The 22,323-nt window shown below is 42.0% G+C and overlaps 1 protein-coding gene across 4 annotated transcripts in view; it reads left to right on the top strand.

The window, feature by feature from the left end:
• Positions 1 to 22,323, top strand: part of Phactr2 (phosphatase and actin regulator 2) — a 271,200-nt gene that overhangs the window by 138,837 nt on the left and 110,040 nt on the right. The window contains exon 1 of one of the 4 annotated variants that reach the window (XM_057761358.1): positions 7,906 to 8,116. The exons of the other annotated variants lie outside the window; for them this stretch is intronic. Within the exon in view, the coding sequence (XP_057617341.1) occupies positions 8,071 to 8,116 (46 nt within the window). The 5' untranslated portion in view covers positions 7,906 to 8,070. Of the gene's footprint in view, positions 1 to 7,905; positions 8,117 to 22,323 lie in introns of those variants that run through there. 4 annotated transcript variants of the gene reach the window in all.

Below are 22,323 nucleotides of genomic sequence, written 5' to 3'. Positions count from 1 at the left end.
TATTTTATATCTCTCCATATCTGAGGTCATGAAAAAATTTCTAGAGGGTTCCAGGGTCACAAGTGGAGAGAGTTTAGGAAGTCCTTATTGAGTGAATGACTGCTTATTTGGATATAGGATTCTAAGATAATACTGATTTTTCCATAGTACTAATAATAGACACGCTTCTCCTGACTTCTCCATTTATGATGATTAGTTAAAGAGGCAACTGTGTTTCCTACCTACTGTTTGAATTTTCCCTTTAATTCTTCACACTCCGCTCAAGTAGAATTTGTGTAGCTACAGGCTGATTTTCTTTTTCATGTTGGTTGTACACTATTCATTTCATTTGGATAAACATCTTGAAATTAATGTTCTGAGTTTCCACTTCCAGCCTGTGACACTCACTTCCTATTCTAGTTTTAATTAGAATGTCGTCTTGATCCTTCCAGTGGGTCAGAAAACACACATTGAACGCTCCTAGCTTCACCCCCACACTTAATCCATAAGGAAGTTTGACTCCACCTTCAAAATGTATTAGAGCCCAGGAGCATTTCACAAATCCCACTGCCGCACCTTGTTCTCAGCCGCCACCATTTGCAGCCGAGGATATTTTCACAGTCTCTCTTTTCTCCTCCATTCTCAATTTAGAAGCCACCAGGATATCTCCAGCCATGCTGCCCTGAATGCACCTGATCTCATCAGAAGCCACCATGAGCCTAACATATGTCAGATCACACTATTGCCTCTCTAATTGTCACCGAGTGCCTAGCCTATTTGTAATAAATAGCCTATTTGTAGTAAAAGTCACAGTCTTCCTGCTTAGATGCAAGGCCCTACATAGCAGATAATTCCTTTGTCCTTGGGCATTGAAAAGTTTATGCACCCCAATAAGCCTCACCACCAACACAAACTGAATTAGAAAAAAGCCCAGGTTTAATGGGTAAACCACTCCCAGATGATTTTCTGCCTCTAGAGAGGAAGACTTAAAATAAATAAATAAATAAAACCACGTGTCTGTTTTCTGGAGGAGTAGTTTAAATACCCAGTGGGAGTGACCTTGAGCATCTCTGGTGGAGGAGTAGTGTCTGGTGGGCTTTCTGAGATGAGGCAGGGTTTGGAGAGAGATGGGGGAGGGGGGTAGAGTTGGAGCTTCCACAGAACATTAAAGACTCTTTAGATATTTGGAATGCCAGGGGCTGGGGTGGAGCTTCTACCTTAACAGCTATCACTCTGCTTGAACTCACTGGTCTGTTTAGACTCCTCAAACATGTAAACCGCGTTCCTATATTGGCTTTATATTAACTATTGGTTTGTTGTCGTTGCTGATTTTAATCCTTGGAGCACTCTTCTCCTAGATTGCCACTTGGCTGGGTCTATTCCCTCTTTCATGTTTTTCCATAAGCATCGTCTTATGGGGAGTGGGGGGGACTGTTGTGACTGTCCTCCTAGCCATGGCTCTCTCAATCCCTTCTCTGCTCTGAGCACCTTTTATCTTAATATGTCCATTGTTCATTTTTTATCTTTTACTTAGAACATATGCTCTATGAGTATGTATATGTGCATATATAATATATGGTATCCCCCCATATTAATCTCCATTCTAAGTACTTTGGATATGTGTATGTTTGTACATACATGTTTATGAAGCAATAAATATAGTGTAGTATAATTGTATTTTCATAATGACATGCAGTTTCAAGTCAAATAATCATTAACTTAGGAATGAGTAAACAAACTGATGTAGGTATATAATGGAATACATTCAGAACAAAAGAGGGAAAATTTGAATATATCGGACAGTATGGACAATTTTTAAAGTTAAATGAAATAAATCAACTATAAAAAACTGCTGTATATAGTTTCATTTATTTGAAATTTCAAGAAATGAATCTATAAGGGTGGTGTACTGCCTTTATAGTCACCATGATAAAACACCCGAGGGAAGCAATGAAGGGAGGAAGATTTCAGTCCATTATCTCAGGGTGGGTCTGATGGGACCAAACCAACTCATATCTTAGCAACCCAGAGGGAGACGGAGAGGGAGAGAGGGAGGGAGGGAGAACAGAGAGAGCCTGTGCTAGCATGTATGTCCATGTTGACCTGTCTTGCTCCTTTTCCCCTTTTCTCCCACCCTGACCTCGGTCAATGGAATGATGCTCACAATAAGAATGAGCTGTCCCATCTCGGTTAATCTTTAGAAGCGCCCTCCCAGAAGCACCCAGGGGTGTGCTCTGCACACCTCTAGGCGCTCCTCTATCTAGTCCAGTTGACGATTCTCACTGGCAGTCAAGGCTAGCTGTCACAGGTGGCAATCAACCCATTGGCTGTCTGATTTGAGCATGTGTGCTGTGGGATAGGGACCAACTTCAGGCTGTACCGTGGGACTCGGCTTATCAGAACCCATAGGACTGTTTACTTGATAAAGCGTGCATTTTAGAATTTGTAACACAGTCTTCAAAAAGCTGCAGCAGCAAACAAATGAACATAGTTTAGTCTGATTGCATACGATCAGATTTAATTTTCCTGTGATTTGAGGAGCAGTTTAAATCACGAGGGGGGCATCTTCTCTGAAATGAGGCACCAACTCTATGTGGGATCTTTGGAACTGAGAAACTAGATTCGATCCTCCCTGTGTTGTTGACACCAGGAGGAACTGACATCTATCAGGGTAGTCACTGTCAGGGTAGGATGCTACATCCCCTTCCCTGACACAGTACTCAAGTGGGACCGACATCAGAGGAGCGTCCCTATCCACTTGTCCTCAAGCTCAGGAATTAAAGGCCTTGCTCATGGTAGGTATGCAGTCTTTAGTAGTTCACTGAAGACATGACTGTCCCATCAAGAAGTCTATAGAAGGACAGACATACAGTCAGTGACAGACTTGCTATTTTCAGTACCCTATTAACAAACCATGCATGTCTTGCTGGCTAGTTTTATGTCGACTTGACACAGGCTAGAGTTCTCTGTAATAGAAACCCTAACTATATATTCACATATAGATGAGTTTTTGTCTATTGTTGGTATTAAGAAGATAACGCAAGTATTTATCCTGTGTGTATTAAGTGCTCATTGTCCCAAACACCTTGTTAGGGTCTGGGAATGAATACAGTAGTTATTATTATTGGACTTGACATCAAACTATTATTTTCTGTAGCCCAAGCAGTAATTTTTGAGGACATTTTGAACATTGCTTTCTATAGATTTTGGTTAGTGAATTAATAAAGATTTTGAATTTTACAGCAGAGTTTCAGATATTGTGGATTGGTCCTTTTTTTACATCTAAGGTGGTTTTCCTCCCAAAGTCTTTGGAAAAAGACATTCCAGTCCACCCCTTGAGCTCTTTATTTTTTGAGTAAATCTTCCAAGAGTTGGCTCAGTCAGAAAGTAAGCACACAGAAGCCTCTCCATGCCCGCTGCTGAGACTAGCTCAGGGAGGGGCCCAGGCGAGGTATTTTGTTAATCCTGTTAGCCTGAGAGAGGAGAAGGAGGGAGGAGACTCTGGAAATAAATCATATAAAAGTACGAGAACAATAGGAAAGAAAAACTTGCCTTACAGGTTGATTTCCTGCTTGGCCTAGCATTTGTGGAATGTGATCGCTTCTCTTTTTTCCCAATGCTTGATATATAACTGGAAAGTCCAAACTTGTGAGTCTTAGCCTGGATTCTCTTTTCGTTATGGTAACACTAGTGTTCTCTCAGAATTCTAGAGCTAAAGAAAATGGAGAAGAACCCACTGCCACCTCGACAGAGTAACATTTTAAGATGTAAACTCAGGTTATATTTCCAGAACTTCAGCCCAAAGTATAAAATCTAGAAAGCCTTCTGTTTGCCTTTAGTGGCCACACCTTCCTAAGAATGTAGCCACGCTCTGAAAAAAATAGAAAGTCGTAAAAACAAAAACAAACAAACAAAACAAATAAAACTGGAATGTTGTCTAATAAAATAAACTCACTTGAAAGCCTGAAAATATTTGATTATTGGATTTTAGTTTCTGGGGTACAAATACTTTTATCACATTATTAGAATGTTTGTGTTAAAGCATTCTTACCACTGGAAAAGGTGTGCTCCAGCGACTCTTAAAGAGGAGGGAGAAAAGACAGTTCTCTACTTCTTAGGAAATCTTGACAGAGTAAGTACATAGAAAGCAATGATCTAAAATGACCCTTTGGGGCAATCTTTCAGTTTCCCTTGGTTCCTCTAAATAAACATTTGTACCTTGAAAACAGATAATTAAGGGAAAAAAGCTCTCCTTGGAAAGTCACTGAGTTTACATTCTTTTACCTTCATGTTAGGAAGCCTTTGCTTCAACTATAATTCCTGTTAGCTGAGGAAAGGCTACTAATTTGTTAAATTTTCACAGTCAAGTCCAAAAATAAGAATGTATGTTAACACACTCTGGAAACTCGTACATGGCCATTTCTGGTTGTTCCCTGGGCCACTGTGGTTCTTGTCACCCATCTAATTGTTTCTGGTGGGGGAGGGGAGCGCCCATTTAACTCTTCTTTTCACCATGAACGCCTACCTCCATGTTCCAGAGTCAGACAATGGCTACGAGCAGATCTGATGGGTCCAAGCAAGACAATAGACCCCTGACTAGGACTCAGGACATCTGAGTTCATCTCTCTCTATGCTTAAAATTCTCCCCCAGTCACCAAATTATATTTCTGCAATTTGTACCTTGACCTCCTAGGAAAGGACTTTTTGATAGTCTAGGTTGGTAAAGGTTAGGTTGACATCTGCTTTAATTTGCCACTGTCCTTTCCATCCATGACAAGTGCACTTGTCACTTTGGATACCCTAGATGGCTGAGTTTAATAACGCCCGTGGCAGACAAGTCAGGGAAACCTGAGTGATGGGGTAAAGTGTTTGAAAACCTCCTATGTACATGTGCTTGCTCCTAAAAGCACACTGTCTCCCAAGGGAAATTCTAAGTAAATCCCCTCGATTTCATTTCTTCCTGGAACTAAATGAATAAATCCCAGTTCTTCCGAGGATGGAAACTATACTGGGCAATGAGGGAAAATATCAGTAAATGCTATTCTATTCTTCTATTTTCAGGGATATTTAATATAAACAGATTCTCAAATCCAGGGATGGGATGATTTAATGGCAGCATGTGGCACGAGACAAAAATGCTGAAGAAGGTAGCACTTTCTGGCTTAGAGTCAACTTGTTCCATTGTAAGGAATTTGGCAAACCAGGTGGCATCAGTTTTGCAGGTTCATAAATGGATCTAGTGTGGCCCCCTCCCTCCAAACCAGCACCCAAATCCATTGCTGTTTATCCACAAGGCTCTCACTCCACAAGAGATCAGTTTAGAAACCCAGAATGGAGTTTGGGGCCAAAGGGACCAATGTTGAGGAAGTATATGCAGGTGACCTCCTCTGATGGGCACTCATCTTTTTTAGCATTTTTACCAGTTCCTTAGAAATGAGTATTCTGTAGAGAAATGCCTGTTTTTCATGTGACATTAAATGTTCCTAGCATCCACTCTAAACTCATGAGAGCAACTCCCGGAACTGTCTGTGTAAGTTCAGTATGGCATGAGTGAGGCGTCTGGGAAGAAACTTATCTTAAAATACTTCTGTTCTTGATACAGTGTCTAACTTGTAGCTCAAGCTGACCTGGAACTTACTGTGTAGCACAGGAAGGCCCAGAAATCAGGGCAATCCCCCTGCCTCAGCCTTCCAAGTGCTGAGATTTCAAGCTACCATGTCCAGTTTGAAAATACTCTTGTTGTATTTCACTTCCTTATTTCCATGTTTTGACCTCAAAAGGAGACTTGGGATTTGCTGTAGACTTCCTCTCTGTGCACTGGCGTAAGTTCTCCGCTAAGACACCAAACCCCAGCAGAAAAGCTGGAAGCGGGATGCCCCCATCCTTGTAAAGGAACCTTGGAGCACACTTCCTACAGTTTGGCTGATTAACTTCCAGGGTAATCTAACAGGACCGGTAGAGTTTCTGGGAAAGATGTAACTTGATCACTGGTTATTACAGTTCCAGATGACGCCAAGAATCAGCCATCGAATCAGGGTGAAAACAAACTTGAACAGGTAAATGTGGATGTATTAAGCAAATCCTAAAAGAAAACTAGAACCGTAGAGCACTCCTTTGCCCCATAATGCTTTAAATAAGACTTTGTAGATGGGGAAAACAAGCCTCACTATCGTTTCTCAAAGAGAAGAAATAGTGATAGCAAAAACCATTGTACCACAGTTTGACGTTTATCATCCTAAAACGCTTCTATTATAAACTTTCAATGGGCAGAATTTACCGTGTTCTCCCTGAACAATGACTTCCTTTATCAGCGAAGCTCAGCCAGAAGCACCATGGTAAGATATCTCTCCTCTTCACTTCCACAAACATTTCGCTTGTTTGCTTCTTAAGGCAATTTAAAGCAAAGAAACCAGAGACCAGCAATTCATAGTTCCCTTTCACCGCTGAGTCCTCAGGCAGGATGTGTTCTCAGAACACAATGCCGTGTGTGCTTCGGGTACCCCATGATGAGAGATGCTGTTGATGTTACTGTCCTAACTACAACTCGTTTGGTTAAGTCTTTCGGTTTCATTTGAAGAATTGGGATTTCTTGAGTGTGGTGCATACCTCAGTAGCAGAGGGCCCGCCTAGCATGCAAACAGCCCCAAGGGTTCAATTCCCAACACCCCCCAAATAGTCACAGTTTCTTATTTCTTAAGAGCTTTTTAAGGAAAAGAACTTCCCACCAAAGGAGAGGAGCCAGTTACTTGACTGTGATGTTAAACAAGTGTCTTTCAAAAATCAAAACAAGGTCCCACTGAGCTCAGTTATACACACAGTAAGGAAATGTGGTTTTTATGATTAAAATGCTAAAGCAGATGATCTTATAAGGTCTATAATGAACAATATTTTTATTTTTCAGAGTTGATTGGGATAAACTAAAAGATGAAAGGTTACATAAGCAATGTGGCTAAAATATACTTTTTAATGAAATGTATATATTCAGAAAGGGGTATACAATCATAGTTTGCAACTCATAACAGAATATACTCATGTAACTACCCTTCTGTTGGATATAGTACATTTATATATACATATACATTCATGCCTACACACACATATATGTATATATACTAAATCTAGATCCTCAGCTTGCTATTCATAGTTTTTAGAAACTTGAGACTTAATAGAATATTATAGGGGTGTTAATTCAGGTTTGGGGGCATAATAGTTTGTTAAATAAACTACTGTTGTTGTTATAGTTATGTTATATTATGTTACGTTGTTATGGTTGTGTCTGCCTTTGAGTGTTTTAAACACCTTACTTGACAAGTGATTCTTCGGAGGCATAGAGGAGGCAAGCGAGCTAGAATTGTAGGTGGTAGAGTCCAGTCTGTATATGCTCAGTTGACGTCACACATAGGTCACTGTGGACATGACTGACTTGTGCTGTCCAAAGCCATTAGTTTTGTTTTGTTTTTATTGCGTTTGGTGAAGGGAAGATAATTGTTAACGAGAGGAAAACACTACGCAATGGCCTCTCTAACAGGTCTGCAATGCTCCAAACAATATAAGGAAGGAACTAACTTTAAAGAAACAAATTTTCCTAAATTAAGTACCAGTGACAAAGTACTTTAATGTTTTTTTTTTCTTCTTCTCAGACCTAGAGGATCATTTGACATTGAACCTTGACAAGTAAAGGGAGTATTTTGATAACCCTTCTGCTCCAGGGGGTACGGGCACCCAGCCCCCCCCCCCCCCCCGCCGGGTGCAGCTAGACCAGCAACCCCCACCCCCAACACACACCCCACACCAGCATCCCGGTGTCCTGCTCTCCCCACTCCTCTGCTCCCGGTCGCCCTCGCCCCCCTCTTTTCTCCCGGTGACCCCTGACCCCAGCTAATCTGCATAGAGGAATGACAGGCATCCGCTGGGCTGGATCGGCCGCTGCCAGGGCTGGGCGACCCGCGCGCTCGCGGGGAGAAGGTGCGGGACAGGCGGGCGCGGGCCGCGATGAGCGCGCGGGAGGCTGGCGGCGGCGGCGAGCGGACGGGGGCGCGCAGGAGCGGAGCGGCCCGGTGAGGCGGAGGCGCAGCGGGGCGGTGACCCGCCATGGGCCAGACCTCGGTGTCCGCGCTGTCCCCGCAGCCCGGCAGCGGTGAGTCCCGGGCCAGGCCGGCGCCTTCAGAGCCGGGTCCCAGGCGCAGGCCCCAGCTCTGCGAGGGCGCGCACCCCGGGCTTTGGTTTGTCTCCAGATGACTTGAGAGCCAGAAAGTTCCGAGAAGCGCCATTTGCGTGCGCACGAGTCTGTTTTGCAAAGGCGAAACTTCGAGAGCAGGAGAAACATTCCCGCGGGCTCCCCCCTTTCCTTAGGCTTGGCTTTCGAACAGACTAGAACGGAATTCTTTCAAGCTTGTCAACTGATTTATGGTTTGTTATTTGGAGCAGAAGTGCGGCTTGCTTTCTCCTTTCCTGGCAGGACGCTGAATATTTAATAACCACCCCAAAATGTGTAATTGGTTCAGATGATACTTGTTTTGTTTATGTTACACACATAAGCCATAGCGTTTAGGGAAGTCTAGAGGAATAAAGTTAGTTTTATGGAAATGCGTGTAACATTTCTGAGTTACAGCACCATGCTTCTCTTAGCCGTTTTCTTTAAAAAATAAAAAACGAAGGAAGGAAGGAAGGTAGTAAGCAGGCTGGCGTTGTCCCCGTGTTTAGGAATAAACAATTGTTTGGCGACACATCATGTGATCGGATACGGGAATAAGCCTACAAAGCAGTATTTTGATATTTTTCCATCAATAGTTTCTGAACCATGACCTCGCAGAGACCATTGAGTGGTCTAGTGGACCCTTTGGTTTGGCAGATATCAACAGGATCTCATGGGAAGGAAATGGCAGGGCATAGACAGGGAAGGTTTAGAAGGTATTCCAGGGTGCTGGAGTCGAGGGAGTTGACTGTTTCAGGCCCTCTCCACGGGTTTGGGCAGGTGCTTCAGCTTCGTCCCTTGGAACTTCATAAGCATGGCTGAGGCTTAGGTTAATGCCCCCAAGAATGACCCCACTGCAAGGGAGAGAAAGATGAATGTGAGAAAGCTTCTGGTTTCCCTTATTAATAATGATACGGCCTCATTGCTCCAGACATCAAATGACTGCTTGTTTATGTGTGTGTGTGTGGGGGGGGGGTTGATAGGGCTGGTTAGAGTCCTCATTATAAGATGATTTGGCCCGTATAAAACTGGATTTCTTTTGTCTCATTTAAAGTAGTGTGAGAGCTTTCAATTAAAACAAATTTTTGTTTGTTTGTTTGCTTCTTCGCTGGCAAAGACAAAATTAACTCATTATTCCAGTGCAGCTAGTACTCGGGAAGTGCCATCGTCGTGATTTTAGTTCTGCCACAAGATGCTACTAGAGTGAATTATGGAGAGGTGAAATTTGCCTTTACACAAATCATGGATTATTACTTAAGTGAAGTCTAAGAAGCAACCAAAATCCTAGAATGCGGCTATTCTTCCTCCTTACTAGTATAAGAAAAAGAAAAAAGGAAAAGAAATTCCGAGAGCCTTAGCATCTATGCTGTGAGCAGTCGTAGCGAGAAAGCAGGCAGTCTGTTGAAATAAAAAGTTAGGCTTGGTCAGGAAAGGTTTTTTATAGGGAGCTCTCTTTGCAGGTTCTTGGTTCAAATTCACACAACTTTGTGTAGCTGAAATGACTAACCCAAGCTTTATGAATGGAGCTTTATTTTATTTTATTTATTATTTTTTGCGACTTGTCGGGGAATGGAAGTGGTTGCGGTGTGAAAGTGCAGTTGTTTTCTTGTGGTACCCACTGAAGATCTCTGTCAGCGGTACTTCATCTCCCAGTTGTTTCACCAGAACATTCTAAATGACAGCAAACAAAACAGCCACAAGACACAACCAGGTTTTGTCTGCTTTCTTCCGCTGTCTGCTCTCTGAGCCTGAGAATGATAAACCCTTTTAGCTCTGCCTCAGCTGCTTCCCTGACTTTCCAGGTGAGATATGGGCTCAGTCATCAATGGTATAAGCGTGTAGTGGCCACCAGAGACCATAGTGCCCACAGTGATTCTTAACATAAATGCGAGGGAGTGGGGGGGGGGGCAAAATCTGGGGGAGAAATCTCTAGCACCAGGTTCCGGAGTTCATATTTATCACTTGGTTTGGGGTTTTGTAAGAATGTGCATTGTCACCAGAAATCAGTTTACCCCTCCCTCTTTCTGACTTCAGGCTCTCCTGAGACTTTCAGCTCTGGGCTACATCTACTTTTGGGGCATCTAGAAGATTATTAATAGCTATTATTTCTGAGGGTAGGGAATTATAAATATAGTTTTATCGACTTGTAGTTCCCAGGCCATAACATTTTCCCATTGAAAGTGTATGGTTTACTGTTTTTAGTATATTTGGCTTGTGTAACCATCAGCCCCCATTCACTTGCTCTCTTTCCTGCTAATGAACGTGAATCTATTTTCTATCTCTATAGATTTGCTGATCAGGAACGTCTCATGGGAATTGAATCATAGTGGGTGTATTTTCTTAGGGCTGGCTCTTTCAAGTGGGCGTGATGTTTTCACGAGTCAACTGAGCTGTAGCATGTGTATTTCATTTCGCTTTATTGCCAAATAGTCATATTAGCCTTTCATCGTGGTTATTTCTACTTAGCTGGCTACTGTGAGCAGCACTGCTTGAACTTCATATAGAAGTTGGTGAAGGTATGTTTTGATTTCCCTTGAATCTCTAAGTGGAAAGAATTACTGGGTCATCTGCTAGGTTTAACCTTTTAAGGGGCTGTGGCCTTCCAGGGACGCTTGCTGCACACCTTCTCTTTAGCAGTGGGTGAAATTCCAGTTCCTTCACCTTCTTGCCTAACACTTGTTATTCTCCATTTTTGCGTTAGCCATCCTTGTGAACTGGCTTGTAGTTCTCTGCTTTCTAAAGGTTCATGTCATGTGCAAATATTTTTCTTCGCCCCTCTGGCCTGCTTCTTTAAGTGAATGATATAATTTGAATCTCCCATTTTAAAAGGCTTGATGATGTCCCATTAACTTTTCTCTTGTTCTTGGTTTGTGATGTTATGTCTAAAACTAAAAACACTGTCTTATGAAAACCGAGAACATTTATAGCTTTGTTTTCTTCTAGGGGTTCTTGAGTTTTCACTCTGATCCTTAGATCAGTGATAGATCCTGAGTTAATCTTCATGTACTGTGTAGTGTAGGATTCCAGCTTCATTCTCTGGCTTCTGGATATCCAGTTGTCTCAGTACTACTTTTCCGAAAGGCGATTCCTCCTCCATTGAACTGTTGTGGCTGGGGATATAGCTTAGTGATCAAACACTTATCCAGCATGTTTGAGGCCCCAAGATCTATCTCTAATTTAGGGGCGAGAGAGAGAGGAGGGGACTGAGAGAGTCAGGTGATGATCTGTTTTGGCATTATTGTGGGAAATCAGTTGACTGTGTATTTTATTTCTGTAACTCCATTCCATCCAAATGTCTCTTCTTGTGTCAATACCGCACTGCCCTGCTGTAATTTGGTAGTGAAGTTTTGAAGCTGAGAAACAGGAACCTTCTCATTTGATCCCTTTTCAAGATTCTTTTGTCTCTTCCATCTCTCTTGTCCTTCTTTCCATATGAAGCTCACAGTCAGCTTGTCAGTTTTCCTATGAAAGTCGAGATTTTGATAGACGTGTTGAAACTGACTCGGGTTCAATAATACTGCCATCTTAAAATGAATGCTAATCTAGTCCAAGCAAACAATGCCTTTTCATTTATTTAGATAGTTTAAATTTTCCTTCTACTGTTTATATTCAGGTGTGTGCGTGTGTGTGCACGGGTGTGCATGCACACATATATAGATGCTTAAAGTACAACCTCAGTCCTCAGTTCTTTGGGAGGTCTGGTAATTCTTTTTTTCCCCCCTTTTGAGACAGGATACCTAACTAGTCTTGTGATTGCCAAGTAGGCCAGGCTGGCAAGCTGTTGAGCTGCGGAAATTCACTTGTCTCTGCTTCCTTAGTGCTAGGGTCTTACCACTTGGAACTTTTTATGTGGCTTCTGAGCATTGAACTCCAGTCTTCGTGCCTTTGGAGCAAGTACTTCATTGACCGAGCTGTTTCCCATGCCCCTCTTCCCACTGTTCTGTAGTTTTTAGTTCACATTCATTTCTTCTTTTGTTAAATTTTTCCTATTTTTTTGTTTCTGATGCTATTATAATGTTTATTCTTATTTCATTTAAAGAATTGCTAGGATTTAGAAACTCTATCTTTGTATATATCTTGCACCTCGTTGAACAAACTTATTCCTAATGGTTTTTAGGTTCTCAATACTTTTCTGTACTTAAGTTTATATTATATATGAAGTCTAGATACAAGGTCATAGGTAAAGAGAGACAATTTGCTTTTTTCTTTCTGGTTTGAATGATACTTTTCTTTCCCATTCAATAGAGAATCTGCAGTCCAGTGTCAAAGTGAACATTGTCCTATTGCTAAGCATGGGGCAGGGGCTAGTAGCTTGAGCCTTTCAGGAATAAGTGGGATGTTACAGACGACTCTGTAACATGGTGACTTTATCAAAAATTTCTCGCTATTCCTAGTTCATAACTGAGTGTGTTCATCATAAAAATGCTGGGTTTTGTCATCAGCTCTTTCTTTCTCTATGAGGATGTTTGTGTGAATTTTGCTTTTTATTTGTTGTATGTTAGTAATACCACATGTGACATTAAGTTGATATTGAGATATTGAACTAACCTTGTCTTCCTGGGATAAACTCATTTGGGAATAGTATATAGTTTCTTTTGTACGGTGCTAGATTTGGTTTGGCAGTGCTTTGTTGAGAGTTGGATTCTTGGTTTCTAAGTAGAGGTGGACCAGGCTTGTCTTCCATTAAAGTGGTTCCTGTACTCTGTGGCCTCGTGCCCAGAACAGGGCATGGTATACTGAACACAGGAAGTATTTGTTGGGTACAGAATCAACAAACAATATTCTCAATGATGAGTTTGACGACCTTAAGCCGGTGATTATATGAATGAAAGCTATGTATTGTTTCTTTTTATTATTATTATTCTTTTCTTTTTAACCTCAAGAATTATGTTAGTCAGGCTCCATTGTGTGAAGGGTGGTGTCTTAATCTAATAACCATCTCTTCTCACCCCTGTTTTATTTTAACCTCACCACATCTACATTGTACCATAGACCTGTTCCTAGTAATTCTGTCCCGGCCTTTTAGGTAGAAAGGTCAGGGAATGCCTCATCCCATTTTTAGGAGGCAAGAAAACAAGTTAATAAGGTGTGCAGAATCATTCTAGACGGTGGTAGAAGCTCTGTCTACCTGTGTTTCGAAGTTTCCAGGTTTAGTTGAGGCTCCTACTTTATCCATTCTTCATAAAGTAGATATAGGAAGGAAACAAAAGGAGTTTGTTTCTTTAATGAAAATAACGTGGACAAGGTCAAAATTCAACATGACAAGATGATTTGATATAAGAATGAGTTCCAGTTCCTCCTAGGCTCCCCACCCAGTCCTGCTTTCTAATTATAACCCAGCCTGAACACTGATTTCCATTCCACAGTGTTTTTTTTTTACGTTTCTTTATCAAAACAAACAAGGCTTATTGTACTTACTGCTGTCTCCTTTGACTTTTTCATGTAGTATGACTTGAAAATTGACCATGCTAATTTCTTTAATCCTGCAAACAAGTGATTTTTTTAATAAAATATATGAAATTCCCCTTTAAAGACCACTGTATATCTATATTATTGGGGGGTTCTTTTTTAAAAATTTATTTATATATACAGTGTTTAGCCTGCTTGTATGCCTACATGGCAGATGAGAATACCTGATCTCATTACAGATGGTTGTGAGTCACCATGTGGTTGCTAGGAATTGAACTCAGGACCTCTGCAAGAGCAGCCTGTGTTCTTAACCTCTGAGCCATCTCTCCAGCCCATATTTGGTGGTGGTGGTGGTGGGAAATTCTTTTGCTTTACATGCACCATTATGAGAAATGTTGAACATCCTTACCTGAGTAGTTTGAACTATAGGTATCAGTAAATTCCCCACAGGAGAATGTCTTGCTCAGCCATATTTTTGTGTGTTTTACTGTGACCGCCTTTATCAGACTGTTCCTATGGAAGGTAACACATTGTAGCTACTCACTGTGAGAATTCTTTCTCTGACCACTGTCACTGTACGGCCTACCCAGTGTGCTCTGCCCATATACTTAGTAAGAAATAGAAGTCACTTCCTCTGAGTGGGACAGCCTGCAGGCTGAACTCACGGAACAGCAGATCAGAACTCAGTACCCACTGGGTCTTTATGTAGGTGTTCATATGCACTGGAGACGCTAGACAACTGAGCTTGCCCACAATGTTCTGCACAAACAGTTTCGGAGAGTGTTTTGTAAATATCTGTGAGGGATGGGGGAAATGCTTCTCATTTCAATAATAGAGTTGAACATTTAAAATTCTTTGCTTCTGAATCACCTCTTTGTAGCTTCAAGGTGTTTTTATGATTTCCTACAGATTTGAGTATGAAGATGATTGTGCTCTTCTTTGATTTGTTTGTAGTATCTGTCAATGACTGTTTTGAACTGGGAGTTTATTTACAATATTTTTTATAGAACCGCTTTAAGTTTCATGGACTCAAATTGATAAATTCCTTTCTTCCTTTATGAATAGTGCTTCCTAACAGAAGCTTTCCTTTGCTACTTGATCTCTGTGATTTGCTCTGGTGTATGATGAAAAGATATGCTCTTGAGAAATTTTTCAGTATCTAGAAGGCTGTCTTCCTCAACAACAAAAATACAAATAAGTGTTATCAGCAAACTGAAAGGGAAATTACAGAATTAAAATCGATATTTGTATCATGTATGGAAATTCGTAACAGTAAGGAGAACAAGTAAAGGACACAGACTTTTTATTTTGGTTTGGTTCAGTTAGTTTTGTTTTGATTTTTCAGAACAGGGTTTCTCTGTGTAGCCCTGATTGTCCTGAACCTCACTTTCTAGACCAGGCTCGCCTCGAACTCACAGAGATCCACCTGCCTCTGCCTTCCGATTGCTGGGATCAAAGCTGTGTGCCACCATGCCCAAGTGAAGAGGCATTAAAAAAAATTACCCGGTATCTGAAATTACAATCTTAGTATGGGCCCAAGACCTGTTCTCAACACTGGAATTAGCTCACAGTATCCATATGGGACAACTAACTAGTATTGTGTCTCATTTTATCCATGAGGAAAGCAGAAGCACAAAAGTTAAGTAACTGGTTTGTGATATTCATAAGAAGACACTGAAGAGATCGGTTTCCACATGAGAGTTTCAGCAATAAATGAAAGAACAAAACAGGGGAGAGGGGGCAAGGGAACACCATTGGCCACCTAATGGATTGAGTCAAGATAAAATGAACAATTATCAGAGAAGGATTGCCTTGTGGTGATTTAAACCAGTACATGCTTTCAAGAGAGAAGTCTGAGAATATGTATTTAAAACCTTGCAAGGTGCCTGTGCTCAGACATAGCAGTTATAGAAGTATAAATTTAAAAAGAACAAAGAAATTAATTGCTCGCTAGAACAATATGTCAAAGCTCCACCTTGGTAGCAGGAGTCAAACGCTAAGAGATTTATAGAACTGGCTGAGGTATGGTCATGTTACCGAAAAGCTGTTTATGGCCTGGAGAGATGGCTCAGTGGGCAAAGGCGCATACCGTCCAAGTACAAGGACCCGAGTTTGAGTCCCAGAACTAACGTGCAACCAGAGCTACCATGTGAATGTGGCTGTCTTCTGTCCTTTATGCTTGTGCTGTGGCACACCCATGCTATGCCATGAATGTCCACATGCACATGCAAATACACACACGAGTCATTTTTAAAAGATCCTAAAAGTACTTTTAAAATGATGATCATCATGATAAGTACCAAAATATGAAAAGCAATTTTCAATGTAATCTGATACTTCCTGGTGGTGTTGTGATCTCTGTGGCCTTTTCTCATTTAGACATAGCCAAAGCCAAGGTTTCATATTTGCTGATCGCATGGAATGTCAAGGAGATAGAGGCATAAATTGGCTGTATTAACTTCTCTCCAAATGCTTGGACTCCCAAATTGAAGCTTCTAGGTACATTTTTCTTTTGTCAATCAGCTCACAAATAACAACATGGAGACTTATTAATTATGAAAGCTCAGTCTATAGCTTAGACTTATTCCTAACTAGCTCTTATAACATAACCCATTTATATTACTCTATGTTCTATCATGTGGTATTACCTCTCCTCCACCTTACACCTCCTGTCTCCTCTCTTCTTCGCAGAGTCCTCTCTGTCCCTTAAGTCCCACCTAACCCCTTCCTAGCTATTGGCCATTCAGCTTTTTATTATACCAATCCCAGCAATACATTTTCACACAGTGTAAAATAACCCATAGCAGCAGCTCAATGCTGTTTTGCTATCACTTTTAGTTTTCCTTACAGATTCAGTGATGAGAACATTAGGGGCACAGCAGCCCCTAATGTCTTCCCTGGGGGTTTAATCTTCTTCTTTCTCACTTTACTTGTTTGTTTTTTTTAGTTTCTTTCCAGACTATAACTATGTAACTCTAGCTCTCCTGGAATTCACTATGTAGACCAGGCTTGTCTCAACCTCACAGAGATCTGCCTGCCTCTTCATCCTGAGTGCTGGGATTAAAGACATGCGCCATCAAGCCTGACATTCCTTTGTCACTTTTAAAGATCAAAAATAGTCAGAATTTGGTCATCACTTTCTCCACATTGGTCCGTTGTTCATCAGATCTGGCCTTGGGTGACATTATAAATATTTATAGTTTGAATTTATTTTATCTTCAGCATTCTGAAACCATAATAACCAACAGATAAGTCCAGCTTTAACTTCTTGCCTAATGCAGTAAGACGGTAAACTTACATTGTTGGTTCTGTGATTAAGCCTCTTTAATTCTAATAGAGGGAGGAAAAATGCAACATGCTTTCTTTCTTTTGGAGTCCTTTAGTGTTAACAACTGGCCTCTATTCTTAGGGGAAAAAGATTAATATTTACTAAAGACTCAACTGATGTAAAAGTGATATTGAGGTAAAAAATAGTCTTAAGAAAATAAACACATCCATTCCTCTTCCACCCCCCATCTGAGACAGAAGAACAAAAACAAATAACACTGTGGTCCAGAAGGGAACATGCAAAGAACATTACTTACCAAAGGGCTGCCCTGCCCATTATCACTTATATTTATCCTTAAAAACTACCTTTCCATTTATTTTCATTTCAAGAGGCGGAGTATTTTTTTTCCTACAATGCTCTTGGCAAAGCTAAGTCTGCAGTCCTTAATCCTAAGGAAATTGGGGTTGCCAGAGAAAGAGCTGAGGTGCTGTTTTGCTAAAGAGTACCCTGGAAAGCCGTGCTGATATGTGCTTATTGATAGATCCCTACAAACTAGCTTGTTTTATAAGGGGACATTAAAGGGAGAAAAAAGTGACCATTTATGTAGCCAGCCATTCCTGAACCAGTCGTTTTGTGAAGTGTTATGCTGAGCTGTGGGAAAGGGCCAGAAACCTACACAGACCTCCCCTACAGGATACTTAATTGGGCTATTCAGAAATGAAAGTGGAAGAGAGGGGACAGTGAATTGGGTACAAAAACCAGGCCCAGGGCCACAGCACTGCCTACACAGGCAATGGGAACCACTGAAGATATCATTTGTCCCAACAGAGAAAGTGGTACAGTGCTGTTTGGCTTGGGGCAGGGGTGCCTGTGACTGCTGCCTGTGTAGATTTCACAAGGACAAAGTGAAGGCAGGACCAACAGCAGGCCAGAATGATCCAGCAAGGTGGATAAGATGCTGAGATGCCTCATCCTGGGGGTAAGCTGGAGAAATGGGGCAGGATGTTGCCCACCTGAAAGTGTGGCTTCTCCTACCCCAGATGTAGTATGCACTGCCTACTTGACAAGTTTGCTTGACGACTTCATGGAAATCCCAAAGGGAGCACACCTAAACAGGAGACTTGATTTTATACTCCAGCCCTTCCCTGGACTTTCTGCATTTCATTAAATTACACAACCAACCACTTGTAGTGTTAGGTCTAGAAAAACACATTCTCAGCCAGTTTCTTTCATTCTGTCTCTCCTGCCGCCCGCCAAGCCCTAGCCTACTACTGTCCAGATAACCACAGTAGATGGTTCTTCTGCAGCTCGTTTGCTGCACAACAGCTAAAGTAAGTTTCAAAAAGCATACTTCATGTCACTGCCCATCTCAAAACGGTCCTGTCTCGCTGTTGTACTTAGGGCAAAATCCAGATTCCTCCACCTGGCCCCCAAGGCTCCACACAATCCTCCATGATCTCTGCCCCTTCTTGTCTGACCTCCTCTTTCTTGGCCTGGCCCATTGGCTCCCTTATGGTGCTGCTGGCTCAGACCTTTTCTATGACTAAAACCTGCTTTGGTCCCCACTATGGACCTTTGCAGCCGTGGTCTCCACTGGAGACTCTCATCTGCTGGCTTGACACGTCAGCACCACATTCCAGAATCTTCTCAGAGATCTTCCCTGCACATCCTTTCACAGCCATAGATCCCTTCATTACCCTTAACCCTCAGCTGGTCTTGCTGCTGTCTATTTGTTCAATGTTTTCCTTTCTCAGAGCATACACTCCCCACGCTGAAGGATATTCTCTGTCTTATGCAACAGTGTATCTCTGCATTTTTAGTTACATGCCTGACACAAAATCTCTGTGAGGAGAAAGTGAGTAGCTGTTCTCACAGGGTCATGTATTCCCAGAGCAGTAGGAACTAGGAAGGGACTTAGAAAAGCAGCTGAGCAATGAGAGTGGCTTCCACCCATTCTGCAGGAGGTATCTCCAGCATCTAAACAACGCCCTTACGTTGCCGCTTGACTTGATCCTTCCATTCCATGCATCTCCTGACTTCTGCTCACCTCCCTTCCTTCCCTTTGCCTCCAGTTGCTTTCTATCCTATCCTCCTGCTTTATCGTCTTCCCAGCAAGCTTCTTTGTGCTTTAGATCAGCCCAGGAGTCCATATAACTTCAAACAAAACAACAAGGAAACAAAACCTAGTGAGAGCCAAGTGTTAGTTGCTTTCCCTGTCCCGTGCAGCTCTTGTTTCCCTCCCGGCGTTTTCATTTGCTATCTCCAAGTCTAGTCCTGAGTTATGTAAATCTCTTATCACTGTAGTCAAACACATAGGGGTTTCCTCCAGTTTGCTCTGGAGAGATTTGTTAGTGGGTCTTTGCCTCCTCCATTTGGAGTGGATTTTGTCTAATCTTGATGTCCAGCTGTTGCTTCGAGATCTCTTGGCACCAAGCCCTGGAATTCCTTCCCCTTCCTTCCTCGGCTGATTTTCTCAGATTGCTGGATCCCATGTCACCTCCCCTACATCTTCTTCCTGAACCTATTCCTTTATTTTGGCAGAGCGCACAGGCAGCATCTTGAGGAAGACTCGTGGGACCTATATTTTTGGGGGGTTCTTGTATTAGAAAATGCCTTTCCTTTGGCTTCACGCTCGGTTGATAGCTTGGCTGGGACTTTAGGTAGCGAGACAAAAACTTGCTGCAGTCAGCACAGACAGCCGCCATCACTCACAATCAGCCACGACCATCGCTTTCCCCTTCTGTAGAAAGACTTCTTTTTCTTCCTAGCAGATACTGCTTGAATTTATTTCAAAAGGACCTTTTGGAAGATTGTCACATGAAATCTCAACTCTGACCCCGCTTGTTGCAATGACCTTAAAAACAGTTTACGAAAGTTTAAAAGTCTTATGGATAAGTAGAGTAATTTAATAAATATGTTTACTGTGCTGACATTTTAAGATTCTCTTTTAAGCTCTGTGTAGGTTTGTTATAATTTTCCTGCACTTTGGGTTGTTCTTTTTTATTTTTATTTTTAGGGTACCATTGACTTCTCAGAGGCCAGGTCCTGACGCTACGTTACACCCTGAGGGGTGACATTTCATAAATTTGCCCGAGCATGAGATCCCCTACTGTGCTCAGTAGAAACACTGGTTTCTAGACTTCGTATGTCAGAATAGCAAAATTAGAGTCTTTCAGGGAGGAATCTCAGCGTGAGATTTCAACAAGCCTTCTGGAGACTTAAAGTGAGACACACTCTCTGGAAAATAAATTCTAGATAAAAACACCTGAAAGGTGGCTTCAAGTAAACGTCTCTTTCCTGATGGTGTCTATGTCTCCTTTTGCATGAGGCAAAAGGAACAGTGTCTAGTATAGAGACTGTTATTAGTTATGCCGTGTCCTGTTGAAACTGGTCATAAATCTGTACTATTCATGAACAAATATTCCCACTTACAGGGACCATTTTGAGTTCTGTCAATAATCTTATTGCAAAAAAAAAAAAAAACCTTCTTTTTCTTCTGTATATTTTGTTAAAATTACAAATAGCCAAGTAACCTATTTCCTACAGCGACCAAGTTGAACTAACCCTGTTCCATGTGAAGGCAAGGTGGCCGCAACTCCTCACGAACAGCCACGGGCACACGATGTTGCCAGTCCAGGACGAGTCCTGGGAGCTCCACCTGAGTTGCTGCACAACCGACCCATCACCAAGGGAACCCGCACCAGCGAGCAGGCCGGGCACAGGATGAGAACCGGTGTTTAGTAGTGAGTGGGGGGAACCGTGAGGAGGATGTTTAGCAAAATGTATCTCGCAGAGGCTGAGCCCTTTGCCCTGTTAGAAATGTGGGCAGCGTTTTCTGAAAACCCCAAGAGGAAGCAATTATCTATTTAAAAATTCTTTTCATACGTTCCGTTTTAGACAATGTTTGACATTTTCATTTTCACCTCTGCCTGTGCTTCCTGGATCTTTCTGTTCACTTTGGCACCTATTTACCGCGCACCGCTCAGCATGCAGTAAATTCCATTCGCTCTTAATCGGGGCTCTTAAATGCTTTTTCTAAAGAATTTTTCAGCCTCCCAGGAGAAGGCCGTTTCTGTAGTTTAAATTGGGGTGGGGGGATAGAACACTGCTCGGGACCACCTTTTTGGTGCGACTTGGCCTGACATCAGCGGATGGTTGACGTGGTGGAGAGAAGCACCATGTTGCCTGGGTTAGGATTGCTGCTGTACTAACTCCATCTGTTCAGGGGTTTCGTGCCTTTCAAAATGTCTTCTGCCCCTGTGAAACGGACTTGTGCCGACCTTCCAGGGTGTTTATGGAGTTGCTGGGCGAGGACGGAAAGTTGGAATAAACCAGAACGAGTTAACTGAGCCCAGGCCCTGTGTTCCTGTTGGCCCGATGGAGCCACGCTTCATTTTCCTAAGGCTTCTGAGGAGGGATTGTATACATATGTACATGGCTAGTGTTCTGTTCCTTGGAAAATATTTGACTGCTAGTTTTTTTTAAAAAAAGCAAACATGAAAAAAAAGTAAAATCAAACGAGATTTTTTTGAAAGAATTTAGAACTGTATACTTTTAAAAACTGAATCCCCTTCAGACATCCAACCACAAAATGTCAGAATACATGTATGCCTCATTACACAAACAAAGTTGTTTTTGTGTATAAAGCCGTTTACAGTGTTCATAGAGGAGGCCTTTAAAAGATCTTCTTGTCCCTTCTTTTCAGCAAGCTGAGGGAGAGGTGAGATTGGAAGCTGTGTCACATTTTTGGTCTACCGTCAACATGTTAATGAATAACCTTATAGTTATCTGCACGTCTAGTATGGTTGCCTTGAAAAAATATTGCAGCCTAAGTTACCTCAACAACAGAAAATTATTTTCACATAATTCTGGACGTCTAAAGTCCAAGGCCCGTGGTATCAACAGAATTGGTTTGTGTTGAGGGTCTCCCACTTTGGGCTTGCAAATGGCGGCCCTGCCTCTGTGTCCTCCCGCGGTCAGTCCTGTGCTCACAGTTCTGCCTAAACTCACTTTTCTTAGAAAGTCAGTCATTTTGAATTATTATCTCCTTTTATCCCAATTACCCTTTTACAGGCCCTGTATTGAAAACTGTCACAGTCTGAGGTACTGGGAAGTAAGTATTTGAAGGAAAATACAGTTAAGCCCATGACAGTGCCCTGAAAACATGGATGCGGCTATGCTCCTTGGCAGTGTCCTGCCAAGACATTGGGTCTGTTGACTTATTTCTAGTTTCCCCACTTTCTTTAAAAGAATTATTACATTTGTGTGTGTGTGTGTGTGTGTGTGTGTGTGTGTGTGAGAGAGAGAGAGAGAGAGAGAGAGAGAGAGAGAGAGAGAGAGAGAACATATACAGATGTACCACAGAAACACAAGTAGAAGTCAGAGGCCAGCTTGCACGAGCGGGTCCTGAGGATCGTCTTGAGTACTGAACTTGGGTTGTCAGTCTTGGTAACCAGTGTCTCTACTCACTGAG

The sequence above is a fragment of the Chionomys nivalis genome, chromosome 2 (genome assembly GCF_950005125.1).
Source record: "Chionomys nivalis chromosome 2, mChiNiv1.1, whole genome shotgun sequence".
Lineage (NCBI taxonomy): Eukaryota > Metazoa > Chordata > Mammalia > Rodentia > Cricetidae > Chionomys > Chionomys nivalis.
The sequence above is the reverse complement of the archived record's forward strand: the minus strand, read 5'-3'. Positions and strand labels throughout refer to the sequence as shown.